Source organism: Brassica napus, chromosome C3, assembly GCF_020379485.1.
Source record: "Brassica napus cultivar Da-Ae chromosome C3, Da-Ae, whole genome shotgun sequence".
Taxonomy (NCBI): Eukaryota; Viridiplantae; Streptophyta; class Magnoliopsida; order Brassicales; family Brassicaceae; genus Brassica; species Brassica napus.
In genome coordinates, this window is record NC_063446.1 from 22,726,262 (window position 1) to 22,749,005 (window position 22,744).

At 35.3% G+C, this 22,744-nt stretch overlaps 3 protein-coding genes across 7 annotated transcripts; 2 read left to right on the top strand and 1 right to left on the bottom strand.

Moving 5' to 3' along the window:
- Positions 1-1,483: 1,483 nt before the first annotated feature.
- On the top strand, positions 1,484-8,430 carry LOC106388711 (transcription factor MYC1-like). 2 transcript variants are annotated; one of them, XM_048750012.1, is made up of 12 exons: positions 1,484-2,230; positions 2,461-2,742; positions 3,182-3,278; positions 3,401-3,415; positions 3,595-3,651; positions 3,762-4,316; positions 4,407-4,820; positions 4,896-4,956; positions 5,829-5,894; positions 5,979-6,117; positions 6,211-6,346; positions 6,436-8,430. In XM_048750012.1, the coding sequence occupies exons 1-12, from the start codon at positions 2,079-2,081 to the stop codon at positions 6,592-6,594; spliced, it is 2,133 nt and encodes a 710-aa protein (XP_048605969.1). In that variant the 5' UTR covers positions 1,484-2,078; the 3' UTR covers positions 6,595-8,430. The 2 variants fall into 2 exon arrangements, with proteins under 2 accessions (XP_048605969.1, XP_048605970.1); XM_048750013.1 differs by lacking the exons at positions 1,484-2,230; positions 2,461-2,742; positions 3,182-3,278; ... (3 more) ...; positions 4,407-4,820; positions 4,896-4,956 and adding an exon at positions 5,019-5,728.
- Positions 8,311-10,725, top strand: LOC106388710 (rop guanine nucleotide exchange factor 3-like). Its single transcript, XM_013828841.3, has 7 exons — positions 8,311-8,430; positions 8,670-9,076; positions 9,151-9,267; positions 9,336-9,565; positions 9,637-9,936; positions 10,077-10,421; positions 10,504-10,725. The coding sequence occupies exons 2-7, from the start codon at positions 8,752-8,754 to the stop codon at positions 10,621-10,623; spliced, it is 1,437 nt and encodes a 478-aa protein (XP_013684295.2). The 5' UTR covers positions 8,311-8,430; positions 8,670-8,751; the 3' UTR covers positions 10,624-10,725.
- Positions 10,726-10,816: 91 nt separating this feature from the next.
- Positions 10,817-20,440, bottom strand: LOC106388708 (mediator of RNA polymerase II transcription subunit 12-like). Of its 4 annotated transcripts, none has more exons than XM_048750011.1 (13): positions 20,129-20,440; positions 19,228-19,489; positions 19,083-19,142; positions 18,821-18,926; positions 18,396-18,464; positions 18,235-18,288; positions 18,009-18,113; positions 17,624-17,770; positions 17,193-17,538; positions 14,835-17,118; positions 12,151-14,745; positions 11,717-12,029; positions 10,817-11,613 (listed from the first exon to the last, which is right to left on the bottom strand). In XM_048750011.1, the coding sequence occupies exons 2-13, from the start codon at positions 19,341-19,343 to the stop codon at positions 11,161-11,163; spliced, it is 6,648 nt and encodes a 2,215-aa protein (XP_048605968.1). In that variant the 5' UTR covers positions 19,344-19,489; positions 20,129-20,440; the 3' UTR covers positions 10,817-11,160. The 4 variants fall into 4 exon arrangements, with proteins under 4 accessions (XP_048605968.1, XP_048605966.1, XP_048605967.1 ...); XM_048750009.1 differs by having other exon boundaries at positions 14,835-17,122; positions 17,194-17,538; positions 20,149-20,438; XM_048750010.1 differs by having other exon boundaries at positions 14,835-17,122; positions 17,194-17,538; positions 20,133-20,438.
- Between the last annotated feature and the right edge of the window lie 2,304 nt (positions 20,441-22,744).

Genomic DNA, 22,744 nt, shown 5'->3' on the forward strand with positions numbered 1-22,744 from the left:
CAATTAGCATGAGGGAAATTTCCAACAATTTTTTTTATCATAAAAAGTTCAACCAATGCTAAAATAATCTACAAAAACATAATTAGTCAAACATTAGAAACTAAACAAAATTTTCATTATAAATTGAAAATCTAAAATAAACTGAAACAAACATATATTATAAAACATCATTTGTTGTTACATAATATATACTAATTATTATTTATGACATCATTGAAACTATTCATATATTACTTTAAAATATAACTTTTTTATAATTTTATCACATTAGATTTGATTTTAAATTGATTTAGCTTGGAAGTGGTTGTATTAATTTATTATCATGAAAAGTTAGTTATTGTAATAATATAAAATCGGATACTCTTAGAAATAAAAAAATATTAGTTGTTCTTACTTTAGATTTCTTCAATTACATCAAACTGAATTGAAAATCAAATATAAAAAATATAAATCATTATATTTTCCTTAATTTTTAATTTAATAATTTTGTGTTTTCAAAAAAGAATTGTTAGTGGTCTTTTTAATTCAAAACCAACAAAATCTAATAAAATTTAAAATATAATTTTAGAATAAAAAGAGATTACATTTATTATATCCAGTAAAAAATAAAATTTCAAATATTTTATAACATTAAAATATATTTTGATATAAAATTATTTTAGTGTAAAATCACCCGCCCGTAGGGCGGACCAACCCCTAGTTTTTAATAGTTTAGAGTTATACGTTATGGCATTTATGTTTTATTAAGTAGTTGTTTTTAGGTTTAACTTTTTTTACACCTGAATTTTCTTTATTGGATTTATCATAATATAATTATCAAACTAGGTGTTTTCCTGCACCATGTGCAGTGATAAATTTTTTAAAAGTTAAATTATATTTAAAATGAAATTTATTAATATTATATATTTTATTATTTTTTTACTAATATTTAATATAAAGTTGATTATTTAAGCATAAAATTAAGAAAAAAATAATTTTGTTTATTTTAAATTACATTTAATAATATATATGTAATATATTTAAAATTTGAATCTTAGAAATTTTTTTTATCTATTTATTTTGGCTAAATGTATTAAATCAACTTGTATAAAATTACTAAAAATCATATAAAAATTGTATAGTTATTAAAAATTATAACTAAACAATATTTATAAAATTTGTAGATATCTAAAAGAAACTAATGAAATTACGATTAACAATTTCTTAATTTTTTTTAAAAAATGTAGAAAATTTTGAAAATATTAGTAATAAAAATTGTATAATTATAAAAATGCAATTAAATAATGTATTTCGAAATTTATAATGCATATTTCAATATATTTATTTTAGTGATGATTTATGAATTATTACCATATTTTAAGAAGTTTAACAAAAATATAAGTCAACATTAAATTTAATGTATTAGTTATTGTCATATTCTATAAAGTGTACTAAAAAAATATGTCAGTAATAAATGTGATTGTCCTTGTCATATTAACTATAAGCCATGTCATTAATCTTGTTAGCCATGTCATCATTTTTTTTGTAAAAATGATTGTAGATAGAACATGTGGCAAAATCACTTCGTAAATATAGTCTAGGGATATATAAAACAATCGAATATCACAAGATATATATATTTTTTTTTATAAAATATAAATATATGTGATTGTAGTAATAACCAAACTAATGACGAATAACAATCACTGATAAAGAAAAAAAAATCAAAAATATACTGAATCTTTCAGTTTGTATTTTTTAGTATCACTTTATTTTGAAGAACATAATATTGGGTTTCACCAAATAGAATCTAACACTCCCCTACTTACGATATGTATTTGATGTATAAAGAAATGAGTCGCTCCAAGAACCAAGATTATGACCCAAGTCAAGCTCTCTCTCTCTCTCTCTCTCATCTACTTTAAAGACAGTACTCAACTTTAAAGACAGTCTCTTAAGTCTCTTTCCATCACGACCAAGCTGAGAAAGAGAAAGCAACAAAGAGAAAAAGAAGAAGAAGAGAAAGCTTCAATACCAAATTTCTTTAATAAATCTGGCCTTTGGGCTGTCTCCTTATTAAGTAATTTGTATTTCTTAGAATGTCTTTGACAATGGATGATGATGGTGTAGAAGCACCAAGAGGAAGAAGCAGAAGAAGAAACAGCTTATTAAGTAAACAACTCGCTGTAGCTGTAAAAAGTGTTCAGTGGAGCTACGCAATCTTCTGGTCCTCTTCACCAACTCAATCTGGGTAAGTATAATCTAACAAAAAATTAAGTTATCATGGTCTTAATTATTTTACCAAAAACAAAACAAGTTACCATGGTCTTGATCTTTGCATCATAACAAAACTAAGTTGTGTTTGCTCATACCCACAAAAAAAGATTAGATCTTATCTTTGCATTGCCCTTTTCTTCTTATAAATTATCGATTTGAATGGTGTAAATATAATTGTATTTGAGTACTATATTTTAAATTTAGGGTTTTGGAGTGGGGAGAAGGATGTTACAATGGAGAAATGAAGAAGAGGAAGAAGAGATACGAAGTTCATTATAAACATGTGTTGCAGAGAAGCAACCAACTTAGGAAACTTTATCTGTGTATGCGTGAAGGAGACAGTACTAATACTATTAGTACTACTCATGATGATGGTTATCACAACTGTAACAATACAACAAGTATGCTGCTGTCACCAGATGACCTCTCAGATGAAGAGTGGTACTATGTAGTCTCCATGTCCTATGTCTTCTCTCCTTCGCAATGGTTTGTCCTCTCTCTTATAAAAAATATCGCATTAATAATATATATATATATATATATATATATATATATATATATATATATATAACCCTTTTCTAACTTTTCATATGGTAAAAGTACTAATTGGGAATGAAAGTGGAGTGAACCAAAAAAAAGGTGGAGTGAACCATGTTCCATTGTTTTCATTTCAAGACATGGATCTCTAAAGATTTGTCACCTCGGGTCAAAGATCTCACCTATAGATTTCATGTACTTGTTTTGGCCAAGGGGTTTATTTCTTGTGACTCTTACTGTTTATGTACATCCAACAAGTTTTGATTTGGGCTTCCTTACTGTTGCCATTTTAGCTGATTTACATTTTAAGAAATTATAAATTGGAGTTTTCTTTATTGATTTAAACTATATATTAATATGTATTTTTGCGTGATTTATGCACGTTTAGTTTGCCAGGAAGAGCTTTGGCCACGGGTGAGACCATATGGCTTTGCAACGCTCAGTACGCGGATAGCAAACTCTTCTCTCGTTCTTTGTTAGCAAGAGTAAGCTTCTTTAACTTTTTTTTTCATGAATCTTTGGTCTTTTAAAAGAATACAATCTGACTATAATTCTCTTTCTATTTGCTTTTCTCTTCATGACTGGTCATTTGGTTTCTTTCCTTTAGAGCGCATCAATTCAGGTATGCTACGTATATAATGTTCTCTTTATATAAATGAGTCAGAGGTAGTTCAAAATAAATATATATATAAATGAGTCAGCTTTAGTGCTGTAATTGTTAGATTCGACAAGGTTCTAATTATGAATTATGTAGAATTAAAATGTATATGTGTGTCTTATGTCTTTATGGGACTTATCCAGACTGTTGTGTGTTTCCCTTACTTGGGCGGTGTGATTGAGCTTGGCGTCACCGAATTGGTATAACTCTCTATCTTAGCATCAAAGGGTTTAACCTATGTTTCTTGCTTCACAAGAAAACTCATACTTGCACTTGTTTTATTTTATTTTCTTTTCATGGACAATGAAAGATTTCAGAGGATCCTAGCCTGCTTCAACACATCAAATCTTGCTTGTTGGAGACATCGAAGCCCGATTGCCCTTCTAACAACTTCTCTGCTCACCAATACAATGCTGATGATGATAAGAAGAATCAAATGAAAATTAAGATAAGTGAAGTAAACTCGGCACTCCAAGAAAACCCACAGATTCAGTTTGGTATTTCTGATCTCATGTTGGATGAAGACTTGCATTACAAGAGAACTGTCTCAACACTACTCAAATACGCTGCTGATAAATCAAAAATGAAGAACAGTCATCATCGTCAACCCGAACTTGTTTCTTCTAATTCTGGCTCTAGTTTCTTGCGGTGGAAGCAACCAAGCTCAAATCTTCTTCTGAAACATAGCAATTCACAGAACGTGCTGCGGAAGATATTGCATGACGTACCTTTGATGCACTCCGTAGACACAAAGAGACTGTCCACAAATAAGATGTTTGGTCTGAATCAAGATGATCCTTCGGTTAAAAGAAAAGAGAACGAAAAGTTCAGTGTCCTTAGAGCTATGGTTCCCACTGTCAACGAGGTAATAATTAATAAACTATTACTGTGTTTCCAAATCCTTGAAAGCTGGCTTTTATTTCAGACACAAGATTATTTTTTAATAACTCTGCAGGTTGATAAAGAAGAGATACTGAACAACACAATCAAGTACTTGCAAGAACTAGAGGAAAGAGTAGAAGAGCTAGAATCTTGTATGGGATCTGTTAACTTCGTAGGGAAACAAAGAAAGACGAAAAAGAGCCTTAACGACTCTGTGTTAATCGAGGAGACATCAGGGAACTACGACGACAGCACGAAGATCGATGGAAACTCAGGAGAAACCGAACAAGCTGTCACTGTATTGAGAGATGAGACACATTTTAGAGTTAAACTGAAAGAAACAGAAGTTGTGATGGAAGTAAGATGTTCTTACAGAGACTACATTGTTGCGGACATCATGGAGACTCTGAGCAAACTTCACATGGATGCTTTCTCTGTCAGATCTCATACACTTAATGGGTTCCTCACACTTAATCTCAAGGCAAAGGTAAAATTCTGAAAAACAATCTTCTTGATGTTCTGTTTGTTTGACTTACACGTAATGTTTTTGGGGGCAATGCAGTTGCGTGAGGCTGCAGTTGCCTCAGTAGGGATGATTAAGCGAGAGCTGAGGAGAGTAATTGGTGAGACTATGAGAATCACCTAATTAAGGGTTTCTTTAATGATTTTTGCAAAATATTAGTATTTCTTAAACTTTTGATGAAATGTTTTATTTTTGGACTCTGGTGAGTTAATCTTTATGTCATTAAATTTACATCGAATTTTCTTTTATGTAATCTTTGCCGAGACTGGCTGGAATGTTTCGACATTGTCATCTTCTCTTCTATAATTTAAGATATATACTTATGGTTCTTGATTAGTTATTATACAGTGTTCGCCGGACCTGATCATTAGGTATCTTTCATATCAAAGATTTGGATTCCACATTTTCATTTTATGTTCCTGTCACTTTATTCATCAAATTTACTGGAACTAAAAACCAACTGATCCTGAAGACTATCAGATTCATTGGGTTATTGTTGGTGATTTTTTTCATCATATATGTTACACTTCAGTTTCTTTCTGAGTCCTCAAGAAACGGACTGAAATTTAACTAGCCAGAGAATGTAACTTAAATTTTATTTACTCAAAACTGTTTATTATTTCTTAACTAAATGCATTATTGTGGTCTAGTTTGTAACTCATATATAGAGCCTGCAAAGAAGTAGTACGTAGGACATGTTATGGAGCAATATAAAAGTTAATGGTTTCACTTGCATTACCCCAGTTTTTTTTTAAGCATTACGTTTTTGTAATTTCTTGGCAAATTTTGAATCAAAATGGTACATATGATGAGAGGAAGATTAGAAGTACTTCTCGTTGATGCTCATGGAATCACACACACAAATTTTATTGGTGACTATAAAAAAGACTAACTGTTTTCATATGTTTGTATATCTAATAAGATATCATATGTTGAACTTAAATGACTCTTATTTTGAATATTTGGTTGCAGGAAGGCCTGTGTATTATGTGTTGTTACAATGTGGGACAAAGGAGTACCGAAGCAAATTGTCAAAAGGTTCAAATTTTGTTAGTGATTGAATTTTGTTACTCTTGAACCAAACGTAAACATTTGTGGGTTTTTTTTTGTATGTGAAAGCAGGTCATAATGACAACGCATTGTGGAACCAAAAGTTTGTATTCGATTTCCCAATGTCTCAATGGAAGAAGCTGACACATATCAAATTTAGAACCATGGACAAAGAGCTTTTCAAAGATGGTGGATTTGTAGGTGAAACCATGTAAGTTTTGTTTTAGAAATGAGTGGTTTAGCATAGCAAAATTAAGATATAATACCATCCATGTGATGTGTATGTGACTCATTTTTGGTGCAGAATTGATCTTAAAGGGATAATAACCGAAGGAGGTGACAGAGGATACATGGAAGTTAAGCCAGCTCCATACAATGTTGTTCTTGACGATGATACTTTTAAAGGCGTCTTAAAACTCGGATTCAGATTCACTGCAGCGGTAACTCAGTAACTACCCTAGCTAAAATTAAAGTTCTTTAGAACAGAAATAAAATGAAGTATTCTCAAGAAAAACTTATATTTTTGTAGGATAAATTGCGGAGGAAGGCATGGGAACAGAAGATAGAGGGCAAAAACAGTGAAGAAGCAATGAATTCTACAACTCTGACTCTGATGAAAGTCCCTTTGGTACGGTTTCTCCTGTACTGCTTCCAGAAAACAACCAAATATCAACTAAAAGATAACTAAAATGATTTAAGAGGGTTAGCATTAAACCTCTTTTCTTTATCAAATCTATTTTTTTTCAGAATTGCATAATATGTATAACCCGATTCCACATCCATCAAGTATATTTAATTTCTGAGTTTGTGCAAACATTTTAGGTTCACAGCTGCATGGGCAAGTATGCAAGGTCTCATCATCTCATCAATGCACAACTTCTTTTTTGTTTCGTCGACTATAAGCAATGTTCTATTCGTAGCTAGGGTTTCTCAATCAATCCTTTCATGGTATCGTGATGGGCAATAATAAGAAACTTTCCATGACTTTAATTTTTTCACCTTCAACCTTTAATGTAATAAATGGACATGCATGCATTTATAATTTTCGAAGTAACATTTCCTTACTTTCATTTAATTTCTCAGCCAGTCCTAAAAACCTTTTTCTGAATTATTATTTTCTTTAAGTTACGTTTTTTGCTTAAGTATTTTAGGCTATAATTGATCTAAACAAAACACATTGTTGTTTTGAAAAAATATAACAAACACACAGACACAGGTTTGAATTAATAATTTAACTTTTTACGTATATTTTTTTGAACTAATTTGATGCATTAAATTAAATGTAACTGATATGGTTTTTGGGCCATAGAGTTTGTTACAAGTTTGATGGAAACCATATATTACAAATGTTGTAATACGTCTATTTTTATTTTTTTTTGTATATAATTTCTTCTTCTTCTGAATACGTTAGATATGCTAAATAAACCACTACAAATAAATTATAGCAGGTATGTTTGAATTTGAAAGTAGTTAATATTGTTTAATACCATAGTATATATAAAATAATAACACAGAAATTAAATATATGAATACATATGCGGGATTTGTTACGACGAGAAAATGGGACGCACGTCTGTCTCACGCACGAACCATGCAATATACTCCATATACTTTCTCATCTCCATTACACTAAGTTATCATGTGCTAAATTATTACAGGTATATTATTCAAAGTGAAATAATAATATAAGATAGTCATCTATTATGAGTTGCAGTTAATCGTGTACACTACATGGGGATTAAGCTAAACTCCAACCATGTGATAATTGGTCAAAAAGATAAACGGTTGACACAAAGATAAAATAAAATTTTCAATAGAGGCGTTACAAGACCGACCATCGATTAATTTAAAATAATACTTATAATCATATACGTTGAACATTCACTCGTATCCCATCTAAAATCAAGATCTTTTCATAAAATTAAAAATTTCAACAAATTAATCAGTATCAAATTTTTAATTCTTACTTAAACAATCCTGGTTTTAACAAATACTTATAAATTTACGTTGAGATCTCTAGCGATGAAATTAGGATAAAGATATATATATATATATATATATAGATTATTTTATTTATTTGGGAAACGAAAAAGATAAATAAATCGTTGGTAAATCTACAATTATTAATAAAAAAACAAATGATCAAATAAACAATTATATTTTGATTGAAAATTAGTATACTCCATATATTAAGCCAACAAGAAAACAATATAATAGTAGCAAATAGACAAATAGTTGAACATCTCCTAAAGAGGTATTTCCTCATAATAATAACCACAACACTTGTTGAAGCCAAGGAAAAGCCAACCTTCATCATTGTCTGGAGCACAAGATCAACCGTCCTTTTTCATCCACATTACTCTCTTTTTTTCTTCCGGTCACCGGCTTCTTCACCTGAAAAGTTCCACAAGAGAGAGAGGGTTTCAGAATCAACGGGAGGGAATTGAGTTTCCAACGTTCGTTTAAATTTTGCTTTAAACGGTTCAAAACTTCAAAACGAATTGCAGAAGAAGAAGCTTTAAAGGTAAAAGACCCGTTGCTTTGATTTTTTCTACTACTTTAGCGTTCTTTTAAATTTTAAAGTTTCAGTCTTTCTCTCCTTGTTCTCATCACTTTATTGTTCTTTGTTCCTCTTTGAAATTTCACTATCCAACATTCTCGTTTTCAAATTTCAGATTCTTATTCATATTCTTAAGTCTCTCTTGATTAACACGCAGCAAAAGTTTAAAGCTTTAAAACCATTTCTCTGTGTTACTTCCTCAGAAAAAAAAAAACAGATCAAGAACAGAGAGAGAGAGAGAGAGAGAGAGATTCCTCTGTTTTCAGCTGCTAAAAAGAAAAAAAGATGGAGAATTTGTCGAATCCAGATGAAAACGAAGACGCGAATTATCATCAATCACGACGATCCATTGACCCAAATGATCAATCAGCATCAGAAACTCCGGTTTACTCGAGCATGAGCATAGACTCCTTTGTTTACCCTCGGACATGTTCGGAGAGTACTTCAGGCTTTTCAGACCAAATAGATCATGAAACCAACAGCTTCTGTAGTGACGCTTCTCCCTCTGATTGGCCTGTCCTAACGGAATCCAAGAGCTCCAAATGTCTCTCTACTGGTTTAGAGATGCAATCAAATGGAAATCTTCCGGTCCAAGAAATCTCAGAAGCAGGTGCTGTGTCCTCTCTTCTCTCTCTCTCTCTCATGAAACAATAATAATCTGAGATTAATAAAATGTTTGTGCAGAACTTGAGACAATGAAGGAAAGATTCTCAAAGCTACTGCTTGGAGAAGATATGTCAGGAAGTGGCAAAGGAGTTTGCACTGCAGTCACCATCTCTAATGCTATTACCAATCTTTATGGTAATTTCAAAGACTCAACCAGTTATATATGTCCTTGTTTCAGACTAATGTAAACCATTGTTTTGCAGCTACAGTGTTTGGACAGAATCTGAGGTTAGAGCCGTTAGAAACAGAGAAGAGAGCATTGTGGAAGAGAGAAATGAAGTGTCTTTTATCGGTATGCGATTACATAGTTGAGTTCATCCCTAGATGTCAGAGCCTAAGCAATGGAACTACTGTTGAGGTGATGGAGAGTAGACCAAGAGCAGATATCTATATCAACTTACCTGCCTTGAGAAAGCTAGATTCTATGCTTATGGTACGTACATCATCTAATTATCCAAACGATAATTCAAATGATTATATGATGATGATCTTTTTTCCCAACAGGAAGCATTGGATAGTTTCCAGAACACAGAGTTTTGGTATGCAGAAGAAGGAAGTCTGTCGATGAAATCTGCACGTTCTGCCACTGGATCATTCAGGAAAGTTATAGTGCAGAGGAAAGAAGAGAAATGGTGGCTACCAGTTCCTCTTGTTCCTCCAGAAGGTTTGTCAGATATAGCCAGAAAACAACTCAAGAACAAGAGAGAGAGTACTAATCAGATTCACAAAGCTGCAATGGCTATCAACAGTAGCATCCTCAGTGAAATGGAGATTCCAGACTCTTACATGGCTACTCTCCCAAAGGTCTTTTTTTTGTTTGTTTTCACTCTTTTTTTTTTTTTGGTTTTTTTTTTTGTTTGTTTTCACTATTATTACTACTAGTTTGTTAAAAAGATTCTTATTCTGAGTTTTTTGTTTATTAACCTATTGGTGAATGTCTTCAGTGTGGTAAAAGCAGTGTTGGTGATTCAATCTACCGCTACATGAGTGGGTCGGGTCGGTTTTTCCCAGAGAAACTCTTAGATTGTCTGAACATAGCATCTGAGCATGAAGCTGTTCAGTTGGCAGATAGAGTAGAGGCTTCAATGTACACTTGGAGACGCAAAGCTTGTCTTAGTAACTCTAAGAACTCATGGAACCTGGTGAAAGATCTTATGTCAACTACAGAGCGGACAGACAAGAACTATGTTATGGCTGAGAGAGCAGAGACGCTGCTCTTCTGTTTGAAACAGCGTTATCCAGAACTATCTCAGACATCATTAGATATATGCAAGATTCAGTACAATAAGGTAAAACAAACTGAAGAAAGTTGTAACTGGAGAGTTATTTTATTGAGACTAAAGTTGTCTTTTGTTTCTTTTTGGTTTGCAGGATGTAGGAAAAGCAGTGTTGGAGAGCTATTCAAGAGTACTTGAAGGCTTAGCTTTCAACATAGTTGCTTGGATTGATGATGTTCTCTATGTAGACAAAACCATGAGCGGTAGCGAATAAGTTTTTAAGATTTTCGTCTGAGGTTTTCTGTGTTTCTTTTTTTCCTTCTGTAAATTAAATTCAGATCAAAATCAATGGAAAAATCTTGAAAAATGCATACAACTACTTTTTCTCAAATTCTGGATATAATCAACCAAGTCTTTTCATCAAGAATGGAGTCTTTTTTTTTTTTTTTTTTCTTTTTTTTGAAACACATCAAGAATGGAGTCTACATTATAAAAATCCAAGGGAATAATAATATTTAGTCAATTAATTTTCCAAGCCCTATTATATACAACAGGGTTCCAAACCAGCATGGGTCCGGGTGGTGTGACCAAAATAGCAAAAAAAGGGTTAGTAGTTAAAATACAAAGATCTCTGAAGAAGCTACACAGACTCATAGAGACTCTCTCTCTCTCTAAGACTTCCTGCTTCAGTCTTCTTATGAGCCCCTTTAATAAATGAGATAGGCACCGAAGATCCAAGCTTCTTTGCTCCTTTGCTTCTCACTTACCAGAGCTCTCTCATGATCGTCAAAACACAACTATGCAACAGTATTCAGCTGTCTTCGTCCACTGAACCAATGTATGTCAGATCAGTCCGTCTGACCCTCACTGCACCCTTTAACCAACATGTGGCTCGAAGATTGCCCATGTCGCTGCTGTTTGAAGCGTTGCTGCTTGATTGACCTGAGCTTGTCCCATCTTCCAAAAGCGTCCATGGGTCAACCACATCCGTGTTGTCTGCTTCTTGCTGTTGACATGGTGACAACATATTCTGCTTCAGCTTCCCTTGCCCTGCTGTTACAGTTTTTGGTGTGGCAAGGGAGTTTCTTTGATTGAGCCCAGCAGCAGCAGCAGATCCCGAGGGTTGAACAAGAGTGAGTGCGGTTGGCGGAACAGAATGTGGCTGACACGAGAGAGAGCAACGTAGAGAAGGAAGGAGAATTGGCATCGCTGCTTGGATCCGCCATCTGATGGTGTCCGGTAGCTGCATCCGTGCAAGCTCATTCTGCATTATTATTGACAACAAAAAGCCAAGCACTTCAACAATCTTAATTTTCAGTCAAGAAGATAAGACTGGGGAGGGTTTTTATAAATTTTGTTTGACAAACCTGTAAGCTCTCTGCTGCATCACGATCAAACAAGGTAAAGTCTTTGGATGATTCATTAGAAGAAGACCTTGGCTTTAGCCAATTTGGCTGGTGATTGCTTAACAGCCCATGGAGTACAAACAATAATCGGTCAAATAAGACATCACTAGAAAGATCTGCCATGGAAGATGGATCTCTTGTTGATTCTGTCTCCGCCTTTGATACGTCACTACGAGGAGAACATGCAGCAGAGTCTTCATAAACTACTCGGCTTCCAAGCAGACGAACTATTGTAGATGCAAGTGTATGTCTCGTGTTCCTAAACGAAGGTTCCCTGAAAAATTGATTGCCATACAAAAAGATAACTCAGCATTTAGTTAAGTAACAACAGGAAATGACCATTTCTTATAAATCTGGTCAAACAGAATGGGAAAAAAAAATAGAGACTCGAGTACCTGCAGATGACAGGCAGTAACCTTAGAAGAAACTGCAACCGCAAAGACATAGAAGCTCTCAAAGCAGCAGGGGAAGGTGGCGGCGCAGTGTCAGTAGTATTGATTGAGGATCTTCTTGCCAAGCTAGGGCTACCACCACGAAGGCCCTTCCGAGTACTTCCTTTATTTGATGAAACCTCAGACCCAGAAGAAGCAGTTCCCATCTGTTTGTTGTTTGTTATACTGCGGATGGTAACTGAACTTAACTGCTGCTCAATATTGCTAAACTGTCTTACCAACTCATTCACAAAGATACTTCGAGATTCATCAGAGCTTTGATCTATGCATGGAAGCACTAGCTGAACAAAAGCCCTCTCAGTTGTAATCCCATATCCAACACTGGGACTGTTCTCATCAAATAATAACTTTTTTGAACCCAACCCTTCCTCGATCACTTCCCCTTCTTCCATAGAAGTACTTTCCAACTTTCTTTTCTTTCCTGCCTTGTTTGCCGTGATAGGATCGAAACTGGAGTTGCTGCACCAACCCCAAGGTTTCCAGAACTGAGGTTTCGTAGGAAGTCCTTTGCTTTCTCCTACTATAATCAGTTTTTGTCTGATTGTTTTTCGTCCAAGAAGAACATCTGGACCTGCTAGAAACCATTCAGCTTGCTTCAACATTGAATCCTCAACCGACCTACCGAAGAGATGAACCACTTCCGAGAAAAGTGGTACTGCATCAGGTCTAACCAATAACCTTGTGAGGAGGATTTGGATGAAATTTTTCTCATTCTCAGAGGCCTCAGGCTTCTCAGAGGTAGGACAGGAAGATCGTATTGCATCTGTCAAAGGCATATCGTGATTTTCGAGTTTCTCGGTTAATGCTTGCTCGTTTAGAAGCAACCTGAGTTCAACCCACTGCCAGTGAAATTTTGCAGGTTGCAGGCAATCTAATACAGACACCAGCTTGTCCACAAGCTTTGTTCCATTTCCCTGGTGTCGTTTTTTCGATTCACTAAGTGCTTCGTGGGAATAACCAGAGGATGGCACCTTACAATCAATTACGGAGTTAAGGAAAAGACGGGCACGAAGAGGAGCAAAAGCCACAGATTTTAAGTGCATATCCATACCATTCAGCTCAAGTACCGCCGCAAACTCAGCATCTGTGGAATCAGCAACTATTAGTTCATAAAGTCCCTGGGTGTCTCTAAAGCACACATCTCGGAAAGGAAGGTGCTTAATCACATCATGAAAGGCCACTGTCAAAGACTGATAAAGGCGGTGAGTATCTTCATGGACGCTGGAGTTAGAGTTGCCACTCGAAAGCAAAGGCCTCCACAGAACAAAGGCAATAATTGAATAGGCTGGTGGGAAGACCAATTTCAGCGGAAGCATGCGCTGCATACGTGATACAGCCACCACGGAAGATTCTCCCACAAGCTCCAAAACCATCCCTTCCGAAACAGTTTTGCAGTTACCAACAAGAAGTCTGAACCAATGTACATAAACTTCAATAGAGTTATCCACTTTAGAGGCTCCCACGGACCTAGCACTGCCATTAGAACTCGATTTTGTACGCCTTACAAACTGAACGAAATCTAAGCACTCCCTTAGTCTCAGCAGACCAACAATCCTCTCAAGGGTTATAACGCCATGTGTGATAGCACCTATAACAAGTGCAGATACAGCTGCAGTAACTTTTGTTGCTTTGCTCAGCGCTACTTTTCCAGTACCGTTCGGGATATCATTCGTGTTGTTCGCAATTGAATCATAGGATTCAGGAGATAGCTGATGCTGACCCCGGGATCCCTTCGCAGGGGCAAACGCTCCAGCAAGAGCAGTGGAACTTTCTGTTGCGAGCGCTATTTCAAACACTCGACTTTGACGCTCTCCAAGAGCTTCCTTTAGAAGGCACAGACAGGTTATATGGATTTGCAAAATGTGACGTGCGATATTAGATGAACCTACGCCAGATGGACGATTCTGATGAACATTTCCCACAGAGAAATCCAAAATTCTTGCCATGGAATTGCTTACACTGTTAATGATCGCAGATACCGCAGAAGAAACCAAAGAAGGATCACCCTCTTGCGCTGCACCGCCAGTCTGTCTAATGCAGTCCATTAGCCCAACTACAATTTGTTGAGCCACCTGATACCCGTCGTCATTTTTCTCAGCAAGTGATGCTTTCATTGTATCAGTACCAATGAGTTTTCTGAGATAATGAGTCGTCTCTTCAACATGTCTTTGCACAACCTCTCTCATATTCAAACCCACTCTTGACAGACGAGTACCACTGCTGCTGATTTTTTTACGTAAATAGTCGTCTGCATTATCTACTCCAGCTGGAACGTTAAGGGGGATTTCATACTCACCGTTCCCTGATCGAGTATGATCAAGTTCAGAAAGAAGCCTCTTTTCACATGTTGCTTTGAAATTGTTATGCCATTCCACAACACTGGGAAGATTTCCATATCCATTCAAAATATAGCGAGCATAAACTAAAGCTGCTGATCCAGAAATCTTTCCATTACTCGACATAAGTGATGCGGCACGTGCCATCAAAGCTGTCATGGCCTCGGGAACAAGATCTGCTGAAAATAGAATGTTTTCATACCTGAAAGAAAATGATCGTACACATGCACAAATTAAATTTCAGAAATATAGATGACTAATGACACGTATTGAAGGGAAAGTAAAGCACACCTCCTAAGTGATGATACTAGAATAGCCTCCCCTACTTCACACACGTTGTTTTCAACATTCCTTGGCATAATTACAAGGTTTCTCCCACCTTGAACGGAAAAACTTGGGCTACTTTTGGCCCTTGGTAATAACCAAAAAAGAAATTTAACAACTGAAACCAAGTCACGCGAGAGATCCATGAGAAATAATATGGAAGATAGCTCGTCTGCCCCAAGCTTCCACCTAACTGTGTTTTTTTCTTCAACTGGTGCACCTTTATTGAACTGCCCAACTCTCACACTGCTCTTTTCGGACTCTTCAACAAGTTGCCGAACAACATTTACAAGCCAAACTGCAACAGACCGCTTATCAACAAACTGTAGCTGCTTCAAAGAGTTTCCAACAGATACAATATCCACAGAGGTAGAAGTTCTAAACACATCAACCACCTTATGGTTTTCTCCTTCCACTCCAGGGCCATGATGAGGGCAGCTTACTTTGTTATCACAAACATGACTCGTTGAAGCGCCCTGGCTACCTTCAATCCTCGCAGCTTGTAGTTGAGCCAGCGACTGTGTTTTGCGCACCATCTTCTGCCTACCCCTCGGTACTTGTTTAGTTAACTCCATCAGAGGATCAACCTTCAGAGAAGGCTCCACAGTTTTAAACCCCTTCTTGATCCACCAGTTATCTTCTTCATCTAATGCAATTGGTGAACTCCCTTGATAGCAAGAGCTCTTTTCATCATTCATTTTTTTTCTTTTTGCTCTTCTACAGTCTTCACACCCTGGTGTAGATTCTAGGTGATCCATCTTGCTATACACAGATCCACTTGATTCCTTAACGCTACTTTGAAATTCATCTCGCACTGAATTTTTCACACCACAGGACACATCTGGAAACTGCAGTAGAGCAGCTATGCGCTCCTTTAGTTCTCTAATATCCTTACTGCGCTTGGTATGTTTTCGAAGTTCCTGATTATCGGCCATTGCGTTAAAGGTCCTTGGCAAATCAACTGACGGAAGGAAAGTGGAATTTTTCTTTGACTTCTGATCTGCATTAACAAGCAACTCTCGCAGAAGAAGTCGCCTTTCATTTGAATAAATTCTCACAGCCTCTTCAAGCTTATCTCCTCCTAAGAGCTGTGCTTCCTCTAAAGTATCATATACAAACCACCCAGGTAGCTGCTTTAATATGCGATGATGCCTTATTCTCCTCTCAGGATCAGCAGCAGACTGAATCATATCAATCATCCCACTAAATATAAGTTGTCTAACGTATGCTAAAGGATTAAAAATTCCAGAGCGTATAAGTTCAAAAACGAGTAACTGCAAGCGCTTTGCTCCTCCCCTGTGTACCTCATGCTGATCAATCCAACAGACTATGATATCATGTAACGGGCCTGGACTTTCAAATGCATCCATCGAACTGCTAGGTTTAGAGACACCAAGAGAATTGCTGCGATGGTTCTTTCCTTTGCGAGCTGCGAATTCTCCACCCAGAATTTTCTGCTTCAGAAGCTGAATAACTAAATACACCTGAGAACAATCTTTTCTGCCAGAGAATTTGATATCTTTAGGCACACCAGCCCGGAAATCTCTAAAATCACATGTCGCCCATTCGATCAGGAAAAAAGCAGAGCAAACGAAGGATGTACTGATAGCCCCAATCCATCTGAGGGATGATCTCAAGCATGGACTGACTTCAGCAATCCAGGTCTCATCAACGGCTCCATTGCAGAGGTCTTCAAAGAGATAAGAGTAAGCAGCTCTGATATCCCCGTCCGACAAAGCTTTATCCAAAGCCTGAACAGCTTTAGCCACGTTATGCTGAGGATAACCAGCGCTAGCTATCTTTGCCAAATCATCTGCACTTCTTTGAATGGTTGAAATGGTGTAATCAAAAGAAAGGAATCCAAACCGAGAGTCAACTCCCCTCCCTTGAAACTGGGTAGAGATCTCTGAGGAATTACTTCTCAACTTTTCCAGATTCTCATATGCCTTTGATGCATAGCTCACGTCATTGGGTCCACATGCTGCGATGGAAGGAGGTAGCGGTAAGCAATTTGAAGAAACAAATGTGTCGGGTGCAGCCAGTACCAAATAGCGAACCATCTCAACTAAAGCAGAGAGAGTATAAGCTCTCCGAGAGTTATCAACAAGATCGGATCCACCAGGAGCAGGTTCCTCGATGAAACGGACAGCAATAGCTACAAGACTTTGTACATATGTCTGAGAGAGAACAATGCTCTCTAAAAAAACATATACAATGGGAAGTAGCAACAGCAAAATTTCAAAGACATCTTTTTCCTGCAATAAAGCAGAAGCAAAAATCACAAAGCCGAAACATCTTGAATCAATAAATTAATCTAGCCGCATACCTGTAAGAGCCTGAGAACCCAATCAACAATGAGATAAGGAAAAAGGAGGCCTTCAGCATGGTGCCACTGTAGAAGACGCACCATATACCACCATTTAAAATGCAGAGATGTTTCCTCCCCGTAAAGACTTGACGATGCTGGACTAATCTTTTGCATTGATCCTGCATAAAGCATCTGTGGCGACCTATCTCTAGTTTGCTGAGAAGGATACGAACTATTCCGTGACAAAAGTTCATCCAAGAGGTATTGCAAATATTCAATAACATCTTTTGTCCATTGCTCACACCGAGAATTTTGTGTCTTGTCAGGTGTTCCTGAAGAAATAGCCGCAGTGCTAGGTCGCACCTACAAATTGTAAGCAAAAATTGATGTCCTCCATTACCCAGAGAACAGAACTAGAAAATAATCAATTTATTTCCCAACAGCGTACCTGATTAAGATAAGTCACTTTTATGAACCAAGTAGCTCTCAGTAATGGGACATTGTTCCTTATGAGGACTTCAAATAAGGTTTTTCTCCTATATCCAGGAATGTTATCAGCCAAAGAGCGCAAACGCTTGTGCTGTTGTGATAGACTCTGAGAAAATAATGAGAGCAGGACTGAGTAAATACATATGGGTAAGTATTCTTCTACTTCAAGAAGATCTGGAACATGTGCTTTCAATTGATCAGAATTCTCAAACAACCAAGAAGACTTGAATTGTCAGTTTTTCCAAAAACTTAGATAAGGAGGTAAAGTGCGGTCATTCTATAATGTGGAAGTACGACAACAAACATCGATTAAAAGAACATCGTTTAGAAGTTCTGATAAGTACCTCAATCCATTTTTTCTTTGTCTCCTCCCCACATGATTTTTGTTCTGGGAATCCAGGCTTACCGAGAAGTGAACCAGAGAGAGGCACCCCATAGACCTGACCAGCCTGCCATTTTAATCGGGAAATTTTAAATCATGAGCCATATGATTGGGTCTGAAGCCCTACTATTCTGCACAAAGAGTACACTCTAATTTGAAAAGGAAAGGAGCTAGAATCTTTAGATTACCTTGCGCTTCAGTGCACGAGACTCATTGATAGCTCTAAAACACTTTCTGACAGACTGTGAGATAGAAATTGAATTTAGTTTCATGTGAAACACAAATGAACTCCAATAGAGATAAAAAAAAGTTATGACAAAAACACCGCCTACACTCTCTAATACCGTACCTCTTTGCACTTTAGGACAACAGGCTTTGAAAAAGTATGGACCTGGGTCAATATAATCTCGTCCGCTTCCTAGAAAGGCCAAAAGGATAGGACATCCATTAGAAGAAGGATATTATTAATACCACGGAAACTAGTGGAGTACGGAATTAAAAAAACTATGACACAGAAAAGATGAAACTTTTTAATAATATAGACTTTCTGAGTTGTAAGCATTCCATGGAACTACATTGAATAAATCATCACTCGATATGAACATGCCAGCTGAGTAAGATATAATTCCTATTTCCGTTGGGAAATAACGTAGACATGGGTCCAATACAAGATCGTTATATCTATCGAAAACATGTCAATAAACAACTAACCATGATCTTATAAGATTTTAAAAAGCACAACAGGAACGCATAACCAATTTCAGTTGATCGCACCTTAAGTCCATCAACAGTTTCCTTGTATCCAAACTGAATATACTCTTTGGTAAGATTTTCTTCGGGGGAACTTGATGTTGGAGTATGAAAATCAGGCGGTCCTAGTCTGCAGTATTTTGAAGAAAAGAGTAAAAATCATCTAAGAGATAAACGGCATCTTCAAGTATTAACAAGAGTTCCAAAGACTTAGACTTGCGGAGATAAAAACAGTGAAATCCCAAGCTACAAAACCGAATCCGGCTAAAGTAAAAGTGAAAATTACCGGGAATTCAGACCGTCCTTTTCACACCTCAACTTGTAGGGCGTCAATGGCGGTGGCCTCCTGCAGTAAACAAAAGTACTCCCAGGTCTTTTAAGTCTATCAAACATATAAAATGCTATGAAAGGACTCGTCTGAAACAACATGCCTTGAGTTAAGCGAGTAGTTTCCAATGGAAGAAGAATCAGCTCGTCCAGAGTCCCTAGCACCCATAGCGGTATTGTTGACTGCACTAGTGCAGTTGGCAGGATGATACCTTTGCATATCTCCAAACTAAAACCGGCATAATGGTTGTGACATCAACATACCATAAGTAACTCTAAGAACAAGTCCACAACTTTTTCATGGACTTGCACTTTTAATTTTTGCAATTTCTCCTTACACCATAAACTTAGCAACGAAAGTAAAACCTGAAACATAAGAATAGCCTCGGTGATGAACTTCCACTGAAGCCAAACAAAAAGAAAGAAAACTAAAATTAACATATAGTCTATGATAATGTGTCTTCAGGAGAAGGAATACCCTTTCTTTATCAAACTGTGAAATTATCATGTCGAGAAGAGCTACTCTTAACTGGCTATAGTTTAAATCGGCTAATAGGTAGTACGGCAGCAACTTGTAGTTATTAAGCTTTATTAACAACACACATAACTTCAACTGAAATTTATGAGCTTAGCATGATAAGAGAGATTACACCCCCCCAAAAGGCACATAAGTTTATACTATGATGATGAAGAACAAAAGGTGATCGATCTTGGGTAAATGTAAACTAACCCTAATTAAGCAACCACATAGTATGAGGGAGGGCATTTATGAATATCATACGATCAAAAACAAAACAAAACAAAACCGAATGAGAAATAAATTAGCCAGCTTTATTAACCGACGACAAGTGTTGAAAACACACACAAATCAATTTAGATAGATAGCAGACATCGAGATCCTTGGCGAAGAATATGAGCTAGAAAACAATCAAACCACCAAATCCAATCCAAGTGCGGGGAGCGTATTAATAATCCCTAGGATGAAGACAAAAACGGGAAACTAACCAACCAATAGGAGGACGAACCAAAGTTCAGCGAAGATTCAAGCTGGGAGCTGTGAAGAAATTGAGCCAAGGGGAGATGAAGACGAAACCAATTTAGAAGAAGCAAAAAGTCTCTCTCTCTCTCTCTCTCTTTTGGGGTTTTCTACTTTGACGAAGAGGAATGCTTGCAGCTTTTTGATTCGCTCCAGGAAAGGAACAGAAACCACCCAATCGCAGCAACCAACTTTCTTCGATTTGATCAGATTGATTGAATTCGATCTCAACACACACACTCTTCTCCTGGTTACAAGAAAAATCTTAACCTTTTCTGCTCTATAATATATTCCCTACTTTGCCCTCCACTTTCCTCCTCGTCTGCAGGGGCTAAATAGTCAAGTAGTATTTATGAGAGCAGTTTGGTGGATGCACCAAAGAGTTTCCGTCTTCTGCAACCATTTTTTATTTCCTTTTTCGGATTTCATACAACTTCTTTTATTATTCTTTGGATTTATTTTTTTTTTTCTTCACTTTAAATTGTAACCCAAATTAAAAATGCAGACTTAGTGGATTTTAAAAATCAAGAAAATATATGCAGATCAATAAATTATATATTAAAGAGATACATATATAAGAGAGAAAGATAGATTTTTTTATAGTTTCAAGCCGATGTCCAGAGGTTTCTATAGCTCCGACATCGGTTTGTTTAATTCGTTTTGCTAATTTATTTGATTTGCTTTATTTTCAGACATTTTGTTTGTTTGATTGCCAATTTATTTTAAATTTGGCAAAGTTTTTTATTGTTCTTTTGTAAGTTCTTTCCAATAGATTTGGTAAAATAAAAACTTCAGTTCAATTGAACTGTTTAGAAAAGGTAATTGACAGATCTAATGCGGATGGTGGCGACGGGTCATACCGGATTTTATAGTTGATGGTTTTTTATTTGATGGTGATGGAGTTCTTGCTGTAAACTATGGTTACTTGGAAAGACATCATGAAATTCTATGGAACGTCTCAAACGTGGTGTTTTTGGATTAATACGAAGATTATCTCCCTTTAGTTCAACTATTTGAGAAGTAAATATGAAATTTTTATATAAAAAAATCTTTAATCATTTATACGCAAAATAGATAAGTGTTAGTTTAGTTTGGATCCATATATCAATTTTCTACTTTTTGTTTTGTTAGTTCTCATTGGTTAGAACTTTTTATTTGCTTAATAATATTATCTACCGTCAAAAAAAAGATACATATATTAAACTAGTTTATTGAATCCTTGTATTTGATTGAATGTTGAAGAGGTAAAAATAATATAAATTAAATATCTTTAAGACTATAAATTCTAATTAAAATAAAATAAACATGCATCCATGTGTTAAAGTATATTTTCTGACATCAGATAAAAAAAATTTACTGAATACAAACTCTATCTGATATAGTCATATTAACTTATTAAATTTTTCATGATTCATTGAAATATAACTAAGTCAAAAACCATATTTTGCATTTAATTTTTTTATGGACATAGATATATAAGACTACCTGAAAATTTTAAAAACAATTAAACATAAGATACAATTCAGTGCATGTTTATAATATATTTATTAAATTTAATATTTATTGTGTAAAATTAGTTATGAATATATAAACTAAATATACATAGTTTTTATAAACATATTTATAAAGGATAATATATGTGTTTATATATCATTTTATAAATAAATGTTTACATAAAACAGATAATAGTGAGTGAAAATATTAAACCTTATGTATGAAAGAATTTGTGTTTAGTTTGAAAATAAATAAAGTATGTTAAATAAGACTACTTATAACAACCTTTTTTTTTTGCGAACAGAGACTACTTATAACTTATAAGCAACTAAAAGAGAAAAGAGAAAATAGAAAATACACTTAGATATCTCATTGTCCCTTAGCATTCTCTCATCCTATTTTCATTTCATATTTTTTATGCAGATCAACAACTAATGCATAGTTTAATCTGAGATTGTTGTTATTTTATAATTTATTTTTGTTATGCAATTACTATGTTGAATGGTAAGTAGATGCAGAACAATATGCATAATAAATTACTTGCATTTATTTTGTATTTCTTCTGCACACATACTCAAACACGAAATCTGGAAAGAGAGAAACAATCTATTCAACTAACTTTTTCAATATGAGTAGCTGCTGTTTTTTAGTTTCCAGGACTTTGTTTGCAAAAAAAATATTTATATTTTGTTATTTATTGTATTTTACTCTAATTTTTTTACAGTAACTTATTTCCACAATATTTGTTAATCCATTACCGTTTAAATATTAATAATATAAACAAGAATAAAAAATTTCTTCAGTTCGGATATACAAGTTTTAAGTTTACAAACGTTTGTTTCTGGCAAGGGTTTTAAAGATTTTAATGAATAAAATCTAATTTTTCATTTAGAATTAAGTATTTTAATAAATTAGAAATGTTAACTTATGCAGAAACAAAATTTCACCAGTGACTAGAAAACCAAACATTCAGTTACTTACTAATTAGTTTGTATATGAAGTTCATTCAGTTTGGGTAGCTTACGTACAATTCATCTGATTATCAGGTGTACTATCCATTGTGTCCACGTAACCATATCCCATCAACAAAA

Coding starts and splice junctions, on each gene's coding strand:
- LOC106388711 (XM_048750012.1), top strand. CDS start 2,079: ATGTCTTTGACAATGGATGATGATGGTGTAGAAGCACCAAGAGGAAGA. Junction 2,743..3,181: donor GTCTTCTCTCCTTCGCAATG/GTTTGTCCTCTC, acceptor ATGCACGTTTAG/TTTGCCAGGAAGAGCTTTGG. Junction 6,118..6,210: donor GGATTTGTAGGTGAAACCAT/GTAAGTTTTGTT, acceptor TTTTTGGTGCAG/AATTGATCTTAAAGGGATAA.
- LOC106388708 (XM_048750009.1), bottom strand. CDS start 19,343: ATGCAAAGGTATCATCCTGCCAACTGCACTAGTGCAGTCAACAATACC. Junction 12,030..12,150: donor TTACTGCCTGTCATCTGCAG/GTACTCGAGTCT, acceptor TCAATTTTTCAG/GGAACCTTCGTTTAGGAACA. Junction 11,614..11,716: donor ATGCAGCAGAGAGCTTACAG/GTTTGTCAAACA, acceptor ATAATAATGCAG/AATGAGCTTGCACGGATGCA.
- LOC106388710 (XM_013828841.3), top strand. CDS start 8,752: ATGGAGAATTTGTCGAATCCAGATGAAAACGAAGACGCGAATTATCAT. Junction 9,077..9,150: donor CCAAGAAATCTCAGAAGCAG/GTGCTGTGTCCT, acceptor ATGTTTGTGCAG/AACTTGAGACAATGAAGGAA. Junction 10,422..10,503: donor GCAAGATTCAGTACAATAAG/GTAAAACAAACT, acceptor TTTGGTTTGCAG/GATGTAGGAAAAGCAGTGTT.